At 36.1% G+C, this 19,170-nt stretch overlaps 1 protein-coding gene across 3 annotated transcripts in view; it reads right to left on the bottom strand.

Annotated features, from left to right (window-relative positions):
- Positions 1 to 19,170, bottom strand: part of klc1a (kinesin light chain 1a) — a 90,248-nt gene that overhangs the window by 57,576 nt on the left and 13,502 nt on the right. For all 3 annotated transcript variants that reach the window (XM_039741785.1, XM_039741786.1, XM_039741787.1), the window contains exons 2-3: positions 4,702 to 4,963; positions 103 to 333 (exon numbers count right to left, since the gene is read on the bottom strand). In XM_039741785.1, the coding sequence (XP_039597719.1) occupies positions 103 to 333; positions 4,702 to 4,962 (492 nt within the window). In that variant the 5' untranslated portion in view covers position 4,963. The remainder of the gene's footprint in view (positions 1 to 102; positions 334 to 4,701; positions 4,964 to 19,170) is intronic.

The following is a 19,170-nucleotide window of genomic DNA, read 5'->3' as shown; positions in this document are numbered from 1 at the left end:
AAAGTTATTGTCATTTTCTTAAAATGTAAGCACCTGAAAACTGATGGAGCACAAACCATATATTCTACATTCTAAGGTTAAACTCTTGCAAGTGGCACTCACCGATGGAGAGATATCATCATCATATTTCTTGAGCTGGTTCATGAACTCCAAGTGCTTCTTTTCCTCTTCCAGCTGTGCAACACATTGTTCGCTCTTCTGTAGTTTCTGCTGAGTGTTAGCCAACTCATCTCGAAGCCACTGGTTTTCTTGACATAACCTACGAACCTGGGCTCGCAGCTTTTGCTTTTCAGACTCCACAACACTCAGATGACCAGAAAGAGCCATCATCACCTGTGTTAGAAAGCATTTAACATTTACTACAATTGCTTTACTTATAACTATGACCTTCAACCATAACACAATCAGGGGCTCTACTATTTGGATGTGATACCACCAATTTCATCAAACTTTATTTAGATTTTTTTGCATATCGAATAAAGATCAGATTTTCATTATTTGCTATTTACACAAAAATGTATACACTGAATTAATTTTTTGTAATTCTCAGAATGCAATCTATATGAAGATGCAGATTGGACAGTGGAAGATGAAATGTTTTTTCCAAATCATTCTCAAACAAACAGTGTCTAAACAGAACAATGATGGAACTGGAAGGATCTGACATTTAATTTCACTTTTGGGAGAGTTGCCTCTGTATAGGCAAAAATTAATGGGTTGGATGTGAGACATGGTTTAAAAAGATATTATATTCAACTGTTAAGATTAATAAAAACAAATAAAAGCAATCACATATGTATTGTCAATAAGAAATAAAAAGCTTGAGTGCAAGAAAAACTTTTCTATAGTTTCATCTCTTGGCTCAGTCAGTGCTCCCTTCAAAGCACATCCCTAGTAGGCTTCTTGGATGTGAACTCAGCTCTGCATCCCATGTGCAGTAAAAAAGAACTACCAACTTAGGGCCAGTTTATACTTCATGATCACAAAATGGATGCACACATATTATGTCTGTGATGCATTTCCAGCATTCTTTTGAAATGTCTTCTGAGCATATCATCAGAAATTAAAGTGACGCGTGTGTGTGTGTGTGAGTTGCAATACCAGCAAAAATATGGGTGGTGTGGGTGTTCAAGTCTTGGTATGTGACATCAGCAATGTTTTTGCTATCAATATGTGATGGCAAAACATAATGCCATTTAAACAGGATAAACCTGTGTACTTCAAAGTTTGATGAATGGTTCAATGCGGTGAAGCAAATCATCAAACTTAAATGTTGACATGCAAATTTATTCTTGGTGCCTTTTTCATCCATTTCTCATACGGGCAATATAAGCATTGCATGTTCCCCATCATAATGACACAATACTGAACATATAAAGGTCTTACATACAATCTTCTTTGTTGCTGTTGCCGTCCCTTTTTTTCCCTTCATAACAGCATCACAATGAAAAGAATTTTTATCTTCAACATATTTCTTTCCTCAACTCACAAAACAGCAAAATAAACAGTACATAAACTCAGGTTTGCATTCAACACAGTGCAGGGAAAGCAATCATTACAACCAGATGATTTAAAGGACAACTCAGTTGGTTCAATTAATCATGCTACAAACTATGGCACTGTCTCTTTTTGAGGTGGTTTTCTTCATTTAGGCACCACCACATTATCTCTTGTCTCAGGCAGTGCTCCCTTCAAAGCACATCCCCAGTGATTACCTGAACAAAAGAATTTGTCCCAACCACATTTAAAATGTTTGCTAATATTTATTTTTATCCAGGTCATCATTTTATTCATGCTGTCATATCCACAATGCCAATGAAAAATTAAATGCTTAAGGGCATGAGAAATGCCCTCTCTTACACCTGTATTATCAGCTTTGTTAATGTACAGTGAAATACATTAACTGTTTTGAGAATATTACATTACAACAGGCATTTCTGCAGTACTGAACATTTTTTCCATATGCACTTTAGAAGCTCAACCAAAACCTGATATTAGATAAAAGTAACCTTGATTGAATATATAACTCGTTTTATTATTTACTATCCAATGCTCTGTGTGAAAAAGCTGTTTGCCTCCTTAAAGTGAATAAACATTAACTGCAAGGCTTTAAAATGTTACTTCTTGTAGTAACTGATCAATTTCTCACATAACTGTGGGATAATCTCTGCTCACACCTCCTTGAAGAGCTATTTAATCTCAGTGAAATTTGTGGGATTTTGAGCATCAATCAACTGTCATTCTTCGACAATGCACCAAATGGTTGTAGATCTCAGCTGTGACTAAGATTGCCTCATCCTCAAAAAGAATTTTTCTTTAACACTTCTGATCAACACCTTCTTTTTGATTTGCATTACTATTATTTGACAGAGTTTCAACTTCATCTCATGGACAGATAGCTGAAAAAATAACCTGTGAATAAGAGCAGAATTCATGATTCCATTAAAGAGGGTAAGTTGCAAATTCTTCATGCAGCAAGCTCTCCCAAAAACACATAAACACCCCCACAGTTGCTTAACAACTGCAAAGAGGTTCCTATTGTTAACCTTTTGGGACAAAGCAGTCTTGGGTAGAGTAAGATTCACTTTTGACTCAACTGTCAAAAGGACTTTGTTCCAAAAGCAAGGGTGATCAACTTGGTGCAATTTGGAAAAATTGAAGCAAGCATTGTGAACATTAATTTCTGCTACTTAACCATGGATTAATTTTTGCCCAATATCTTCATGATGTTGGTGTTATAAACAGTGACCTTAACTAAGGTGACAGAGATGTGCAAGGTCTAAGATGTTGTTCTAGAGCTCTTAAGGAGTCCATGAAAAAAATTACACCTTGTTCGTAGTATGTTCTAGACAAGAGTCGCTGTAAAATGGGCAACAATGAAAATTTTAGAGATGAAAATCATTTTTCACAGCACTGTACCATTTCATGTTACACTACGTGTGTGCATATAATCTCGCGGGTTCAGGTATCATTCTTTTGAACATGCAAATAACACCTGAATGTAGGGATCATATATAGTTGCATGCAAACTTAAGTGTAAATAAACAAATATGGCTAAAAGGAAAAAAAACGGAATTGTATTTTTCATCTTGCAGTGTAAACACAGTGCTGGGGAGCATGCTATATTCACTTTGGTCAGTAATGACCTACAAATGTAAACATAAATGCTGAAGTTTAATGAATTGATGTCATTTTGTCAAACACATCTGATTAAGATAATAGTCTGTACATTTCTGTATAAAATAATCATGCCAAGTGAATTCTGCTTATTTAAAACATGACTATAAAGCTTGTTATTTTTCCACTGCATTTGTTTTAAATATAAAATTTACATAAATGTAGTTTTAGCAGTAAAACAAATTTTAGAATAAACATGTACTTCTTGGTTGGGGATGAGGAATACAGTGGAGATAGTCGACTACATCTAACCAGTTCTGATGCAGATCTGCTAGATTTTGACATCAACTGTTTTCTTTGTCTCTAGACACATTATTGGCATTTGGCATACAAGTGATCAATATGTTGTTGATTTCAAAAGGCAAATAATTCAAGCTTGCCAGGCTCTCATCTGTGGAAAAGATTGAAAGTTGTACATTACCTTACCCTTAAAATGCAGAGCGATACAGCACTGTTTTATGAAACATTTTTAAATCTGAATTAAGTTAACAATTAATGGATCGTCACAAGACTAGAACAGTGCCCACACTGTGTAAAATGAAATGTTACTGTTTATTAAATCATCATTTATTTGCTCTGTGCAGTTTAAATCTAGATTTCTGAATCATAGTCATCATAATGTTTCAGGGAGCCTGAATGTTCTTGTTACTTTGGTACAGTGTCTTTAGGAGATTAACGTAGGAAGATATGATGTGTCATGCGCTCCTTCCATCTCCTTGCTCATTTCAAAACGATCTCAATGTACCACTGTCACTTGCTGCAAACAGCAGCATAAAAACAAAGCAGGCTAAAATAATAAATGCTGTTTTTGTACAATGCAACAAATGTAAACAAAATGCACTTTGATGTTTTTCCGAAGCCCTATATTGTGCCTGATGCTGCTGAAATAAGCAATGGCACCCAATAAACATGAATTGGACTAAGTAAGCAAGAAAATGGATGGAAAAGTTCAGTTTACAGATCTCTCTTTTAGGAAATGCACACAGCTCTCAATGTTTTTATCACGGAGAAAAACACTAAATTATCACTGCTATACTATTCCAAATCACCCTCGTGACAAGTGCAGATACTGTAGCAGCCGTCAAATCAGAACGTGGATTCAGAATTGGCTAATTTTCTGTCAAAGAAAAAGGAGATCAGGATTGAGCATAAAATCATTGCTGCTGCATTTTTATTAATGAATGTAACATATACAAAGAGCAGAAAAAACTGATTTATAAGGAAAATGGGCAATAACAATGTATTAATCAAAGCTTTTAATTTGCTAAAACTAAACACTTTACAATAATGCTAAATAGGAGACTTTCATTCTTTCACTTATTAAAATATTGCTTTAACATACAACACTGTATCTGAGAGACAAAAAGAATTTGTATTTATGCCACTCAACTTAACAGTATGGTATTTTCCACATTTACTTGTATTGTGCCCTCATTCTGACAAGCTTCAGTTCAGGCCCTCATGTGTCTTAACCATTTACAGTTCTTTGAACCCATGAAAACGATACACATCACCCATTCTCACCTGTGCCTCGCTTAACCCCAGCTCCAGCATTTCAAGAGATTTGCGAATCATGTTGGATTTCTCCTCAACAAGGCTGGTCTCCTCATCCTTCTTTAGACACTTTAGAGTCTCCAGCAGGCTCTGCAGGATAGAGTTATGCTCATTCTTCAGAGCTTCAAGACCTTGAATCACTTGCTTTGTCTTGGAGATGATTTCATCCTGAGACAACTTCTCCATTCTGTCTTCCTTCCCACAAACCATTGTTGACATGTTTTCATACATTCTGCAAATCAATCAAAAAAGATGACATAAGTTAGATCCATAGTGCAGAATTTTATAATGAGATAGTATAATTAAAACTGAAAAAAATTTAAATAATCTAATAATGCCATACTACATTAGAATAGGACCATTTTTAGGAAGCATTTAAAAAACATGTTCCAATTCAATTAATCCAATTTAAGTTTCAGGGCAGACATATTTATGTCAGTATCATGTGCAAGACATAAACCAACCCTAGATATGGCTTCAGTCCATCTCAGGAAACAGTTAAAAAATATAATGTCAGATACCAAAAACCCCACCCATTTACAGACATCTGTCATACACCACTATCCCAACAGAAAACCAATTGGAGAAGAAAAGTACCTCAGGTCCTCAAGTTCAAACTGTTTCAATTCACTGCTGAAATTAACAGGAGGCTCTGCAATTTGTGATCCGTGAGGAACCTGTCAGCTTATATAAAATTAGTTTCTTCAATGAAATTTGTTAACCTCCAGAGTTCCTGTTCTAATTTGTTTTAGGTATATTGTGAATATTGTCTGTGAAGAGGAAAATAAGTGATTTCACTATACAGTAATCCCTCACTATATTGGGCTTCGACTTTCGCGGCTTCACTCTATCATGGATTTTATATGTAAGCATAACTAAATATATGACGCAGATTTTTCGCTGCTTCGCGGGTTCTGCGGACAATGTGTCTTTTTACTTTCTGTACATGCTTCCTCAGTTGGTTTGCCCAGTTGATGTCATACAAAGGACGCTATTGGCGGATGGCTGAGAAGCTAACCAATCAGAGCACACAGTTAAGTTCTCCTGACTGAGAAGCTAACCAATCAGAGCACGCATTTAAGTTCCTGTGTGCTGAATGCGATGTTAACCAGGAAGTCTCGTCTCGCTCATTTAGCATCAACGTGTTTCGCTGTGTAAAGAGTTAACTTTTGTGCTCTTTTGTGTTTATCTTTGTGCATAATCAAGCCCTTCATTATGGCTTCAAAAACGATCTGCTCCTACTACTGCTTCAATGAGGCTATGATTCTTTTTATTTAAAAAGTAGGAAAGGAATATAAGATCTACGGCCGCAGTGTCCTTTTAACCAGGGTGCAAAATGAGTTGTAAGTGGATGTAATAAGGCAGTAGTCTGGATGGAATCTGCTTTAGGGATTTGGATTGAAGTCTGCCGGAAGAAGAACAGCGGCGGTGATATACAATTGCCTGAAGAGGCTCCTTTAGAAGAGCTGTAACGCTCTCCTTTGTTGTGCAGTAAAACTGAACTCATCGCTATTGGACAAGTCGTCGTGTCATTGTTGGTGAGTAACTATAATTAATTTCTACTTACAGTACTTAGTACATGTACATACGTTTAGTGTCACTGTACACACATTTACTGTATACAATTTATCTTGCATTGCACGTATTTATTGCTGGTGGCCTCTCTATTGTAATGGCTGTAACATATGTGATATCGGAGACACTCGATATCTTTAAAATAATATTTAGGTTTTACTGTATATAAACAGTGTGTTTACATACATAATTTCAATGAATCTTACCTAATATCTAAGAGAATACAAAGGGTTTATGCTGTATAACTATGCAGGGAACACTTATAAACAGTGTGGGAGAGTTTATAAGGGCTTAAAATATATAAAAATAACCATACAAACATATGGTTTCTACTTTGCGGATTTTCACCTATCGCGGGGGTTGCGTTCCAGACCCCCCCCTCCCCACGATAGGTGAAAATCCGCAAAGTAGAATCCATATGTTTGTATGGTTATTTTTATATATTTTAAGCCCTTATATCGAGGAGGGATTACTGTAGTGCAGCTCATTACAGGAAACAAACAAAAGGGTGTGACCAAATCAAAAGTTGGGGAAGTGGCATCAGCTAATAGAACACTCACTTCATAGCCTAATAACCCATAGTGTAACTGGTGAGGTTATATTAGTAATACTTACATCTATATAGCACTTTTCTACCCTACTCAAAGAGCTTTACATAGACAGTGAGGGACCACTTCAACCACCACAATGTGTTGCATCCAGCCATTCTAGTATCATTATGTTCACCACACATTAGCTATTAGGTGGTGAAGGAGTGAGGGAGATACTTTGCTAATAAGGGACAGGGAATGATTTAGGCAATGGTGGGCAATCTAGCAAGGACATCAGGAAAAACCCTACTGTGCCCAAGCATCTTTTATTACCACAGACAGTCAGTTGGGCATCAGTTTTAGATTTTATCCGAAGGATGGTGCCAATTTTTACAGCAGCATTCCTATCACTTGACAATTTAAATTGACCAAATGGAGAAGGAATGAAAGAATGACCATAAAATACCTTTTCCTGCAAGAGGAACCAAAGTGAAACGCTTTCTTAACTAGATGTCTAAATGCCTCACTGTCCTTTCCTACAAAAAATATATGAATATTTATCTTGATTCTAGTCTGGAACTGTGAATATATAGAGCCACAGAATAAATGGGGTGCTCATACCACCTACACACAATTACTCATTTTGGTTTTAACATGCCCCGCTGGATCAATACTGAGACAAATTTTGATTACCCTGCTAGATGGAACCAGAACATTTTTCTTTCTAAATGACGTAACAGTTTATGTTTCTTTGCAGTGGTCTAGTGCATTAAATTGGAACTTAATATTTATATGCACTACAACTTGAACAACAAATTAATCACATGTAATCAGAAGAACAGTTGCTGTAGAACATATGGTTTAAAATGATGCCTGCTATTAACACCTACTCATTTGAAACTATATTGTCATTAACCAGCATAACCAAAGTGCAAAGTAAGATTTTCTTTATTTAGGGAAATTAACTCTGTGCCAGAGAAGTTGTATCTTCTTCTGCAAATCATACATTTGTATTTTTATGAGCTGCAAAACACTTCCAAACAATCAAGGTCAGAGGTTTTTGTTCCAAAGAGTTTCACAATCAAGGAGTCATTTTACCTCTTTTTATTTAAAAAATAACTCTCTAGTTATTTTTTCCTCTTTTTTATTTTGCATTCAGAAAAGCACAGCAATGCAATTTTTACATGTATAAAATAATTTAGAAATGTTTGTATTTTTACACTGCGGTGGGCTGGTGCCCTGCCCAGGGTTTGCTTCCTGCCTTGCGCCCGGTGTTGGCTGGGTTTGGCTCCAGTAGACCCATGTTTAGGGTATAGAGGGTTGGATAATGGATGGATGTATTTTTACATGCTTAACCCTCTTTTTGTTTTCCTAATAACTTCTTTATGTAGGTTTCTCCCTTAATTGAATGCTAATAATGACAACTGACAAGCAGATCAGACACCTAAGGCAAGCAACACTGAATGCCATAAAGCTGCAACTACTTCAGTGTCAATCCCACTATTGTGCTCAACAGTGCAGTAAGTTGTGCATTAAATAACCAGGGCACTTGAAAATGCAGATTGAAAACAGAGTTTGAGAAGCACTGATCTAGGTGATTGTACATTTTCTGAAATACCAATATTCGATATTAAAACAAAATAAAACACATACAGGTGTAATTTACAGATCTCCTGGTGTATACTTAATTATGACAGAATATAGCAATCTACAATCTCATATAAACTATGATAAAGTAGTCTGAGGAATTTTAATGTTCACATAGATATGCAAACATATGTCTTAATATATAACTTTTTGCCAAATAGTGAAAAATCTATTTAAAGGACAAAAAACTCACATTGTTGAAAACCAGCATATGTGTTTGTAAATTAGAATTCTAAAAAATATGACCTAGATAGATAAGGAAGTCGTAAAACACTGATTTTACCAAACAGCATAGGCTGTAAATGATAACCCATATAAGAAAGGACTGAACTGAATTCCAAATTAATAAATGAAAACAGAAAAAAGCCATGTGTACTATTTAGTGACAGAAGTAACAATTAGGAAATCTGAACTGCAATGTGAAACTCCTCTTAATACTAGTAGCATGTTTTTTTTTTCTTATGTAAAACCTGATAGCAAAAGAGTTAATGAAAGAAACAAATCCAAAATGTAGTACTATAGGGTTAAACTGCATGTGCATTCTCCCTTTCTAGTTTTCCACTGCTTCGGTTAAGTGGGAATGTATGAATGGCTGGATGGAGAGCAAAACAGGACATTCTACCTTTGATTTCTAAAGTGAAGCAAACTAACAAAACTTTTCATGAACACCGTTCACCGTGCTGTGACAAATTATTTTTTATATGGTGCAAGAAGGTCCTCCTAATACTCCTGCTCTGTGTCACTCACTGTAGCGTGCAGTGGCACAAGAAAGAAGGCAATGTATACCTCTTAAATTCTTGCTCTCTCACACTCACTGCTCCACACAGGGGCACATTAAAGATTGAGACATGCGTTACACTTGCATGCCATGCTGTAACTCACCCAACTGCAGTGAAAGAAAAAACAAGGCACCCCTCTACTGTATTATGATTACATCTTACATACAACAATGTATATTCTCATGTAGACATCTCCTGATAAACTGATTTTTTTAAAAAAAATCACTTTAATCTGACAGGTTTATACAAGGTGCTGCAGTATGTGTGCCACTCTGGTTTACCAATTGTATGGACCATTGGGTCTTTGCAAAATACATTTACTGTTCACAGGCACATTACATTGGAGCGATTGACATAAACGTGTATTTGAAGCTGTTATGCATATACTGTATACACTATACGTCAATGGGCAAGGGGGGTGCCCAAGTTTGCTGCACTTTAGATGCAATTTAAGGGATGCTACGACACTTCATTGTATGCAATTTTCCTGCACACACAAAGCTTTGGAATCTATCCCAAAGAATAATAAAAGAATCCAATGTATTTAAACCACACACTTTACCACATTATTAGCAGGAAAAACAGTAGCGGAAACAAATACAGTGCTAGGACTTTAGCAAGGTCATACAGAATGACCTACTGTATATCTAATATTTAGGCTAATCTGATAGCTGACCCCAGAATGGGCAATCTTATCTCCATAATAGAGCAACAATATTAAACAATAGTTTGTTAAGTCTTCCCTTTTTTGTCAATTTTGTCTTATCCTGTGAGGGTCATAAAGATGTCCCTAGGTTCATGTATCACTTTCCCTAACATTTGTTATATTATTTTCTAATTTTCTTTAAACAGCTACATTGTTAGGAATTTCACGGCTAAATGCTTTGATATGTGCAGTGTTTACAGCATTTCTTTAGTAGATTTTTCTGTCCATTTGTAACCGAGTTTGTTGAACATGATTTAATAATGAATGTAAGCAATGCATGATATGCTGTTCTTATCTAAACAAACTTTGCTGTATTCAGATGTTATAAAAAGTATGAAAAATGTGGGCTTTTTAGTACTTGTATTTGTAAAATACTTTTAATTATCAATTAGACAATGATATTTCTTTAGGCAGGCTTTTCCTTTTAATCACACCCTATTTTCAGTCATAAGGTCAAATGATCACCACTTTGTGGTGAGCTAGTTTACACAGGAGTGTCTTCTGAGAAGACCTAAAAGGCCAAAATGGGTAATGAGACTATGCCGAGAATCAGTAGCAGATACATCTGTTTGGGAGGAGTTGCACTCTAAACCTCTAGAAAGACCTCTCTTGTATAGATCATGGACATGGAGTTTGAAAAGACCAACTCAAGACCTAAGAAGCGGAGGCAGCTGTGGTCAAAATGTTGTTGGTCCCTATCATGACGGCACTCATACAACTTGTTGGTAGGCACCAGCTAAAGGGAAGTCATTAAGTTGAACAAAGAGGCCTTCAGTGCTATGTTAGCAGAAAGGTCTTGGGATCTGACTCAGGATTATCAGCATGTATAGCAGTATCAGAAATAAAGGTTGTGCCAGAAGTTTAGCAAGGTCTTAGAGAACCACTTTGGGCAGATTTGAAGTAGCTCCAACAAATGATTTGATCACTCTGGAAGGGTAGGTAGGTCATTACCCAGGTCACTCTAACCAATGGTGGGAAAAGGTTGACCTCAAACTGAGGATATCATCGAAAAGCGGAAAGAGCACTTTGAGGAAATCCTAAACTTGGTGTTCAGGCCTGCTATGGAGGAGGCACTGCCAGAAGCATTACTATGTGTAAAGTCAATATGGTGATTAAAAGGCCTCAAACTGGCAAAACACAGACGTGAACGAGATTAGACAAGAAATGTTGAAATAAAAAAGTTATTCAAAAATATCCGGTTATTTAATGCCACACTGAAGGCAGGGACAGAGCCTCAGACTTGTTAAAATGCAGCTGTGGTTACACATTTTAAAAAGAGCATCACTAACATCACAGTCAAAAAATACACAGTCCAAATACCAGGATACTGGATTGGAGTGTTTGATCCAGGACGAGCAAATGTAGATTCTGACCAGATCACTACACATGGAATCAGCTTGATGTCCATGCACAGATGTTGATTTTCCGGACTTGGAAAAAGATAACTCAAAGCATCTAGAGGATGGTGCAATGGGATATAGAATATCATAGCTATATGCCCTTCTCTCCTTGCATTTGTGCAGCAATAGTTAGTTCTCACATACTTGACATTAAGCCAAACCTATGCAGTCTAAACATGTGACTCCATCAAGGGTGTGCCTTGCCTCCTCCCCTGTTTAAGATTTTTTGTAATAAATGGCAACTTTGTAATATTGCACTTGCCTTAAAATATATATTCTCCTTATTCATGACCAAATTAAGAATATTTAAAAAGCAATACATTAATGTCAGATCAATGTTTGCAAAACAAAAAACCTGCAAAATAAAACATACCACCGTGTATCTCACAGATCAGGATACTAGAGCTCATTGTCACATTGTATCTTTGAACAATATAAGCAGGAATGATAAAATGAATGATTGGGCCAATGTATTTAACTTTAGATAAAATTTAAAAAAAAAAAAAATCAAAGAATGAATGTTTATTCACTAATAAATTTGAGAATTACCTAGCAAATATCACTTGCTTCGTCTCATTCTTTTGGCAGATAGCTGAAGTACCTTTTTCGAAATTCTGAAGCTCTATTACCACATCCTGCTCTTTTACACAGAGAGGTGGGTGATGAAAATCCCTTATATGTGCACTTTCTCTCCAATGAATCAAATGAGAACAGTTCAACTACTGTGGATAAAAACCTTCAAAAATAGTAACAATTGGAATTAAACTACAATCACAGAGTAAAGAACAGATGAGCTGGCAGTGAAAAATATCTTAAAAAGGTGCACATCCCTGCAGTCACGGGCACCAGAGCAGTAAAATACCTTCAGATTTTTTTAAGAGCGTAATCAGAAAGACCTGTTTGACTGCCTCAGTCATGACTCTCCTTCGTGCAGACATGTGAAGCTGCTAAAATGCAGTTAGAAATGGTGTGTACAATTACAGCAATGGTGACCAATAGTGGTAGAAAGAAAATCCTCAAAGACAGAAAGGCCCTCCCACAAAAGCTCAAGAAAAAAAACAAACTAATTAAGAGTAAAGCCAAAATATTTTCCATCAATACAATACTTAACCTTTAAGTGCTACTATACTTTGCCTGAAGGCTCCAAGAGCTGTTTACCACCCCAAATTCTGTGACAGGGAGCGGTCCCATAATCATTTTATTAGCAATCTTAAAAAGAAAGGGCATAAGACTAAAAAATACTTTCAAGCTTCACAACAGATAAGCTGCAGACATTGCATTCACTGTGAATTACAATTTCTTGCCCTGATATTGTTATCATTTAATTTCATCTAAAAGTAAAAAGAAGATTCATTTAATGTAATGTGATTGAAATGCACAAGTAAATGGAGAAATCTTACTTTCAAAATATCTACTAAATGTGAGTTAAAAAAAAAAAAAAAACAACCTGAAAAAACTGTCCTGGCATACCTTGTTTTTTGTCACCTATAAAAATCCATGTCCACCTCAAATTCTAAATGAAATAACACTTTATCATAGTGAACACTGCAAAAAAGATCTTTCTGGTAAACTACAATCCATTATCACTGAACAGAAGAACTACATACATTTTTCTTTATGGTTTATTACCATCATAACTAATCTACATTCCCTTCCCTGGCTTCTTACATTTCTGCAGTAATACCCATCCAGTCGCACTCCAAAATATCACTGACTAAAATACAAGAGATTGATACTGTACTGATATCAAGGAAAAGGTCCTCCTTTCAAAAATAATTATGCAAGCAGTTAAATTAATGTTTTAGCTAGAAAAATATAGAAAACCAGAACGTCCCTCTTAAGAGCCTAGGCGTCTAAGGTAGTACACACTTTTACAATTTTACTATGAAACATAACAGAAAACGTGCCTTCTGACAATGCTCCCTAGGGTGACATATAGAGAGCAAACAAGATAACAATACCTATATGTGCAAACAGCTTATTCTAGCTGTTCCAATTCTGATTTTTGAAATAAAGTAAAACATACGTTTTATGAACATTTTTTAAATACACTGAACCAGTGCCCCAAACTCTGGTTAATCTTGCTTAATTTAATCATCAAAATTAAAAGGATAGTCATGCAGAACTCCTCCACCATGGGACCTAAATAACTGCAGCTGAATTATGTTTCTCACTGTTACCAGTGCTATGGATACAAACAGAAAGAAGCTTCTTTACAGTTCCCAAAGTAACGGCTATATCAGGTAACTAACCATCAAGGGACAAGCAAAGCTGATTGAGTCATGTATGCACAAGAGATCTTTATCTATACAAAAAACATACATGCAGCAGATTAACAAAGATCTAAAGAATTATTTCTCAGCCTTTTCTTTTTAGTTGGCAGCTACATAATACAAATACATGACATTAGCTCAAATGCTAGGCCACAGCTTACATATTTTAGTTTTTAATACAACTATTATGTTTTAGCCAGGGTTTTATCCCCAACTCATGTAAATTGTTTTATGTGTTTTAATGTTTTGTTTTATATTTGATATATCATTTGTTGAATATATTGTTTTCAAATCAAATCAAAATTTATTTATAAAGCACAATTTTAAAACACCATAAGTGCAAAACCAATGTGCTGTACAATTAAAAAATATATATATCAATAATAAAGCAGTAAAACAAAGTACAAAAATTACATAGATACTACAACAAATAAGTTAAAAGAACCGATTAGAAGATAAACAATTTACAGAAAAGCAATGGATATGAAAAAAAAATATAATGTTAATAAAAGTGATACCGGAGTTACTCATATACAGTACAGTTAAAAGCAATTGAAAACAAGTGTGTTTTAAGTCTAGATTTAAACATTTGAATTGAAGAAGCTAACCTAATTTCAACTAGCAGAGCATTACATAACTTAGGTGCTAGAACTGCAAAGGCACAATCACCCCTTGTCTTCATCTTAGACTTTGCCACAACCAGATTTACTGATTCCAGAATAAAGTGAGTTACAATAATCGAGGTGCGATATAATAAAAGCATGGCATACCTTCTTCAAATCAGAGTGCCCCAGAAATGGTTTGACTCTAGTAAGCAGTCTAAGCTGAAAAAAGCAGCTCTTAACAATGGACAAAATCTGTTTATTAAAATAAAGATTGGAATCAAGGATAACCCCAAGATTTTTGATGTGGGGTTTGCAAAACCCAGTTAATGAGCCGAGCTGATCCCTGATAGCCCCATGAGAAGCCACTGGTCCAAATACAATAACATCAGTCTTACTCTGATTGAGATTTAAAAAATGTATGGCCATCCAATGTTTAACCTCATCATAACATTCGTGTAGTGACTTTAAGGACTCCTTAGTCATAGGTAAATACATCTGGATATCGTCAGCATAGAAATGCAATACCATATTTGCGAAATATGGACCCAAGGGGAAGTAAATACAAGGAAAATAACAAAGGACCCAGAATAGAGCCCTGTGGAACACCATATTTCAGATGAGCAGTACAGGAAAGTACAGACTAGTTACCAACAGAAAAGGTCCTATTTGTGAAATAAGACTTAAACCAATCTAGTGCACCCCCTTGGATCCCTAGCCACTTGTTAAGCCTTGACAACAAGCCAAGGTGCACACTTGGATTTAGCACAACGATCTCTTAAAGGAGCAACAGTTTCCAGGGTAGTTAAACAGATAGAATTAAACATGGACACAATGACATCAACACCACCGTCAGCGTCTACCCCGAAAAGGCGAGTTGATGCAACACTGACAAGTGATGCAAAATTATTCACAGCCTCATCATTTAAAAATCGAGCACAACGTCTCTGTAAGATGACATGTGCAGGTAAGGCATTTGGAACTAAAGACACATCAAATAAAACAGGATAGTGGTCAGAAAAAGAGACACCTCATATCTCTATATTCCTTAACTCAATACCATGGATTAATACAAGGTCCAGGGTATGTCCCAATTCATGTGTGGGTGCATTAACAAGCTGTTTAAAATTAAATCAATAAGAGCTAAAAAAATCATTTACCATTGGCTTGCCAGGGCAGCAAACATAAATATTAAAATCCCCAACAATCAAACATTTATCATAATTTAAAATAAATTAAAAATTCAGAAAATTCTAAAATAAAATACTTATTTACCTTCGGAGGTCTATACACAACTGCACAAACAAGTGATTCACCATTAATTTCATTAAGTTGAGCTACAAAACTTGAGTATAGCTCCACATCTAGGTTTTTACACATAAAACTGCTGCTGCTCTATAGTGTCTCTTGCACGGCGCTTTGCATACTTAAAAGCCTGAACAGCACCTGTCCTCTTCACTGATTGCTTTGTTTCTCCCTCTTACCCCAGACATTCTCTGCTCCTGTTGGGGGTCCTGTTCCCATTGTGCACCCCTATAATGCTTGTCTTGGCTTTTAATTGCACACCAGGAGAAGATGGGAGCGGAGGATGCCATCATCTATATGCTACACCGATCCCTCTCCCACTTGGACAGAGGCAGTGGTGCTGTAAGAATTATGTTTCTGGACTTTTCTAGTGCCTTCAACACCATCCGACCTCTGCTCCTTAGGGACAAGCTGATAGAGATGGGAGTAGATTCATACCTGGTGGCATGGATCATGGACTATCTTACAGACAGACCTCAATATGCGCGTTTCGGGAACTGCAGGTCTGACATTGTGGTCAGCAAAGTCCTGTTCGGCCTATATACATTGGACTTCCAATATAACGGAGTCCTGCCACGTGCAAAAGTTCGCTGACGCTTTTCTATTGTGGGCTGCATCAGGAGTGGGCAGGAGGAGGAGTATAGGAACCTAATCAAGAACTTTGTTAAATGGTGCAACTCAAACCACCTACACCTGAACACCAGCAAAACCAAGGAGCTGGTAGTGGATTTTAGGAGGAACAGGCCCCTCATGGACCCCGTGATCATCAGAGGTGACTGTATACAGAGGGTGCAGACCTATAAATACCTGGGAGTGCAGCTGGATGATAAATTGGACTGGACTGCCAATGCTGATGCTCTGTGTAAGAAAGGACAGAGCCAACTATACTTCCTTAGAAGGCTGGCGTCTTTCAACATCTGCAATAAGATGCAGCAGATGTTCTATCAGACGGTTGTGGCGAGCGCCCTCTTCTATGCGGTGGTGTGCTGGGGAGGCAGCATAAAGAAGAGAGACGCCTCACGTCTGGACAAACTGTTGAGGAAGTCAGGCTCTATTGTAGGCACGGAGCTAGACAGTTTGACATCCGTGGCAGAGCGACAGGCGCTAAGCAGGCTCCTGTCAATCATGGAGAATCCACTGCATCCACTAAACAGGATCATCTCCAGACAGAGGAGCAGCTTCAGCGACAGACTGCTGTCACTGTCCTGCTCCACTGACAGACGGAGAAGATCGTTCCTCCCCCACACTATGCGACTCTTTAATTCCACCCGGGAGAGTAAATGTTTATATTATACAAAGTTATTGTCTGTTATACCTGCATTTTTATCACTCTTTAATATAATATTGTTTTTTATCAGTATGCTGCTGCTGGAGTATATGAATTTCCCCTTGGGCTTAATAAAGTATCTATCTATCTAATTGAGAACTAACAACATACGGAGCTCATTTTACTTTTGAAAGAAACAGGTTTGTTTGAAAGGTTTGAATAAAGTGCCTGTCTCTACAATCTTCTGTATTTCTGTGCAATTCTGTGACCCAAGCTGTTATCAGTAGCAACACTAAAGCAATAGCCCTTAAGTACAGAAAATGTGGAATTAAAAGCTTAAAATTATTCATAAACAGATAACTCTGATCTTAACCATGGAGTCAACTAGAAACATTACTAAAAAATGTTTAGTGACAAAGCAATATAGCCAACACATTTTCAGACATTAAATCCATATCATCTATGTAACCTGGGTATACAATTTACCTACATGACTAAAAATGTGACATACCTACACATTTACCATGTTCATTTAATGGAGCATAACATTCTCAAACTTGAATAATCCAATTTAGGGTTGTGAGGACCGAGAATATACTGTGGTAGCACTGGGTACAAGGCAGGAAACAGTCCTTATTAAAGCTCATCACAGGAAAGACTCATACACACTGAACCAAACTTTCAATAGAGTCCCAACTTAACCTAACCAGCATGTCTCTGGGGATGCTAAGGGAAAATTAAGGGACTTGAGAGGGATGCTCTGATCAAATTTAAGGTCGAATCTGATACTGATTCAGATTTTTTTTTCCTTAATCCCTTAAAAAACCTTTACACTAAACTCCTTCATAGAAGCTAGGTGCATATATACTATATTAAAGTGTATTTTTAAAATTAAACTATAGATCACAGGTGTTAACTATTCAATTAAATTCTCTAGGTTTACTGTTCAGTGACCATAAAAATAATAAAATATGTACAAAAATATGCATATGTAATACATATTTCATAAAACAAATTAAAATGCTTCTCATAATTACAAGCTGTCATATTGTTTAAAATTTTCTATAATACAGTATACCTATCTGAAACAAGGCTTAATTAAAAATAAATAGTTTTCACCATACTGTAACAACTAAAAGAAATTCAGATGTGAACACCAATAGGCTTTGAACCCTAGGAACCAAGTTACCCAAACTATTCTATAACATTTCAGTAATTATTTACCACTCTGATGCTAATCTTTCTGATCATAAAATAGGTCATTACGATAGCAATTGACAAAAAGAATTCATAATTAACTGCAGAAGTATGGTATTCGAGGGTTCCTCTATAGTGTCTCTTTCTCTTTCACGATTTGGCTCAAAAACTAATCAGCACATCACCATCTCATAACAGGCATAAGTTTCGAGTTTGGTATTTCTCTGTCCAGGTGTTTTAGCTCTAGACCATCCTCAAGAAACTGTGACACACTGACAGACACACACCCATCACTGAGATACTGATGTTTTCGGTATCAAGGAACCCTAAGACACTGAGAACCGTCGATAACTAGATATTTAAATTTTTGACGAATCTAAAGGTTTCACTCCTCCTCCCATTAATGATGGGTTATGGTGGGGGAGGGCACAGAGCAATTAATTGATATTGGCAATTAAACACTGCTTAAATGTAAATATACATGCACATATAGGTTTTAACCATTTTAAATTATTAACTGAACTACAGCTTTTTGCTGTTTAAATATATGTGCTATAATTATACAGGTGTGTTTTTTTCTTCAGTTTATCAGAAATTTGAATTCTTGAAGTGTAATGCTAAATATGGATTACAATTTCAATTATGTACTACTTGATTCTTACCAAAACTTATGCTGTATGACACACAGCAACAAATAATAAACATAACATAAATCTTAAATGCCACAAATGTATCACGTTTATAAGTTGTTTATCAAGTAGACACAAGACTAACATGCTTAACAGGTTTATAAGTAAAATACACATTTTGCTGTTAAACTAACAAGCCTTTTGTTTACTAAGCAGCAATTGAATATTAGTATTTTTTATTCAATTAAAAACAAAAGCTGCTGCACTTAAAACAAGCTAGCTCTCTAAACTCAAACGGTATCCGTTTTAATTTAAAGGAGAAAATAATAAGGTCTGAAAGTAACTTTTAAGTAGTTTTTCCTGCCATTTGTCCAATTACCTGGAAGACTCTTCTGATTCTTTCTTCTCAGTTTATTATTCCACTTTCTTTAATGTAAACGCTAACATTCCAATCACTTCTTGCTTCCTTTAAATTATTGTTCTTTGTTTACATTGCAGAAAAAAAAAACACAAACAAAAAAAAGACACA

This window comes from Polypterus senegalus, chromosome 18 (assembly GCF_016835505.1).
Source record: "Polypterus senegalus isolate Bchr_013 chromosome 18, ASM1683550v1, whole genome shotgun sequence".
In the NCBI taxonomy this organism is placed as follows: Eukaryota; Metazoa; Chordata; class Cladistia; order Polypteriformes; family Polypteridae; genus Polypterus; species Polypterus senegalus.
Note: the sequence above shows the minus strand (reverse complement) of the source record. Positions and strands in the feature narration are given on the sequence as shown.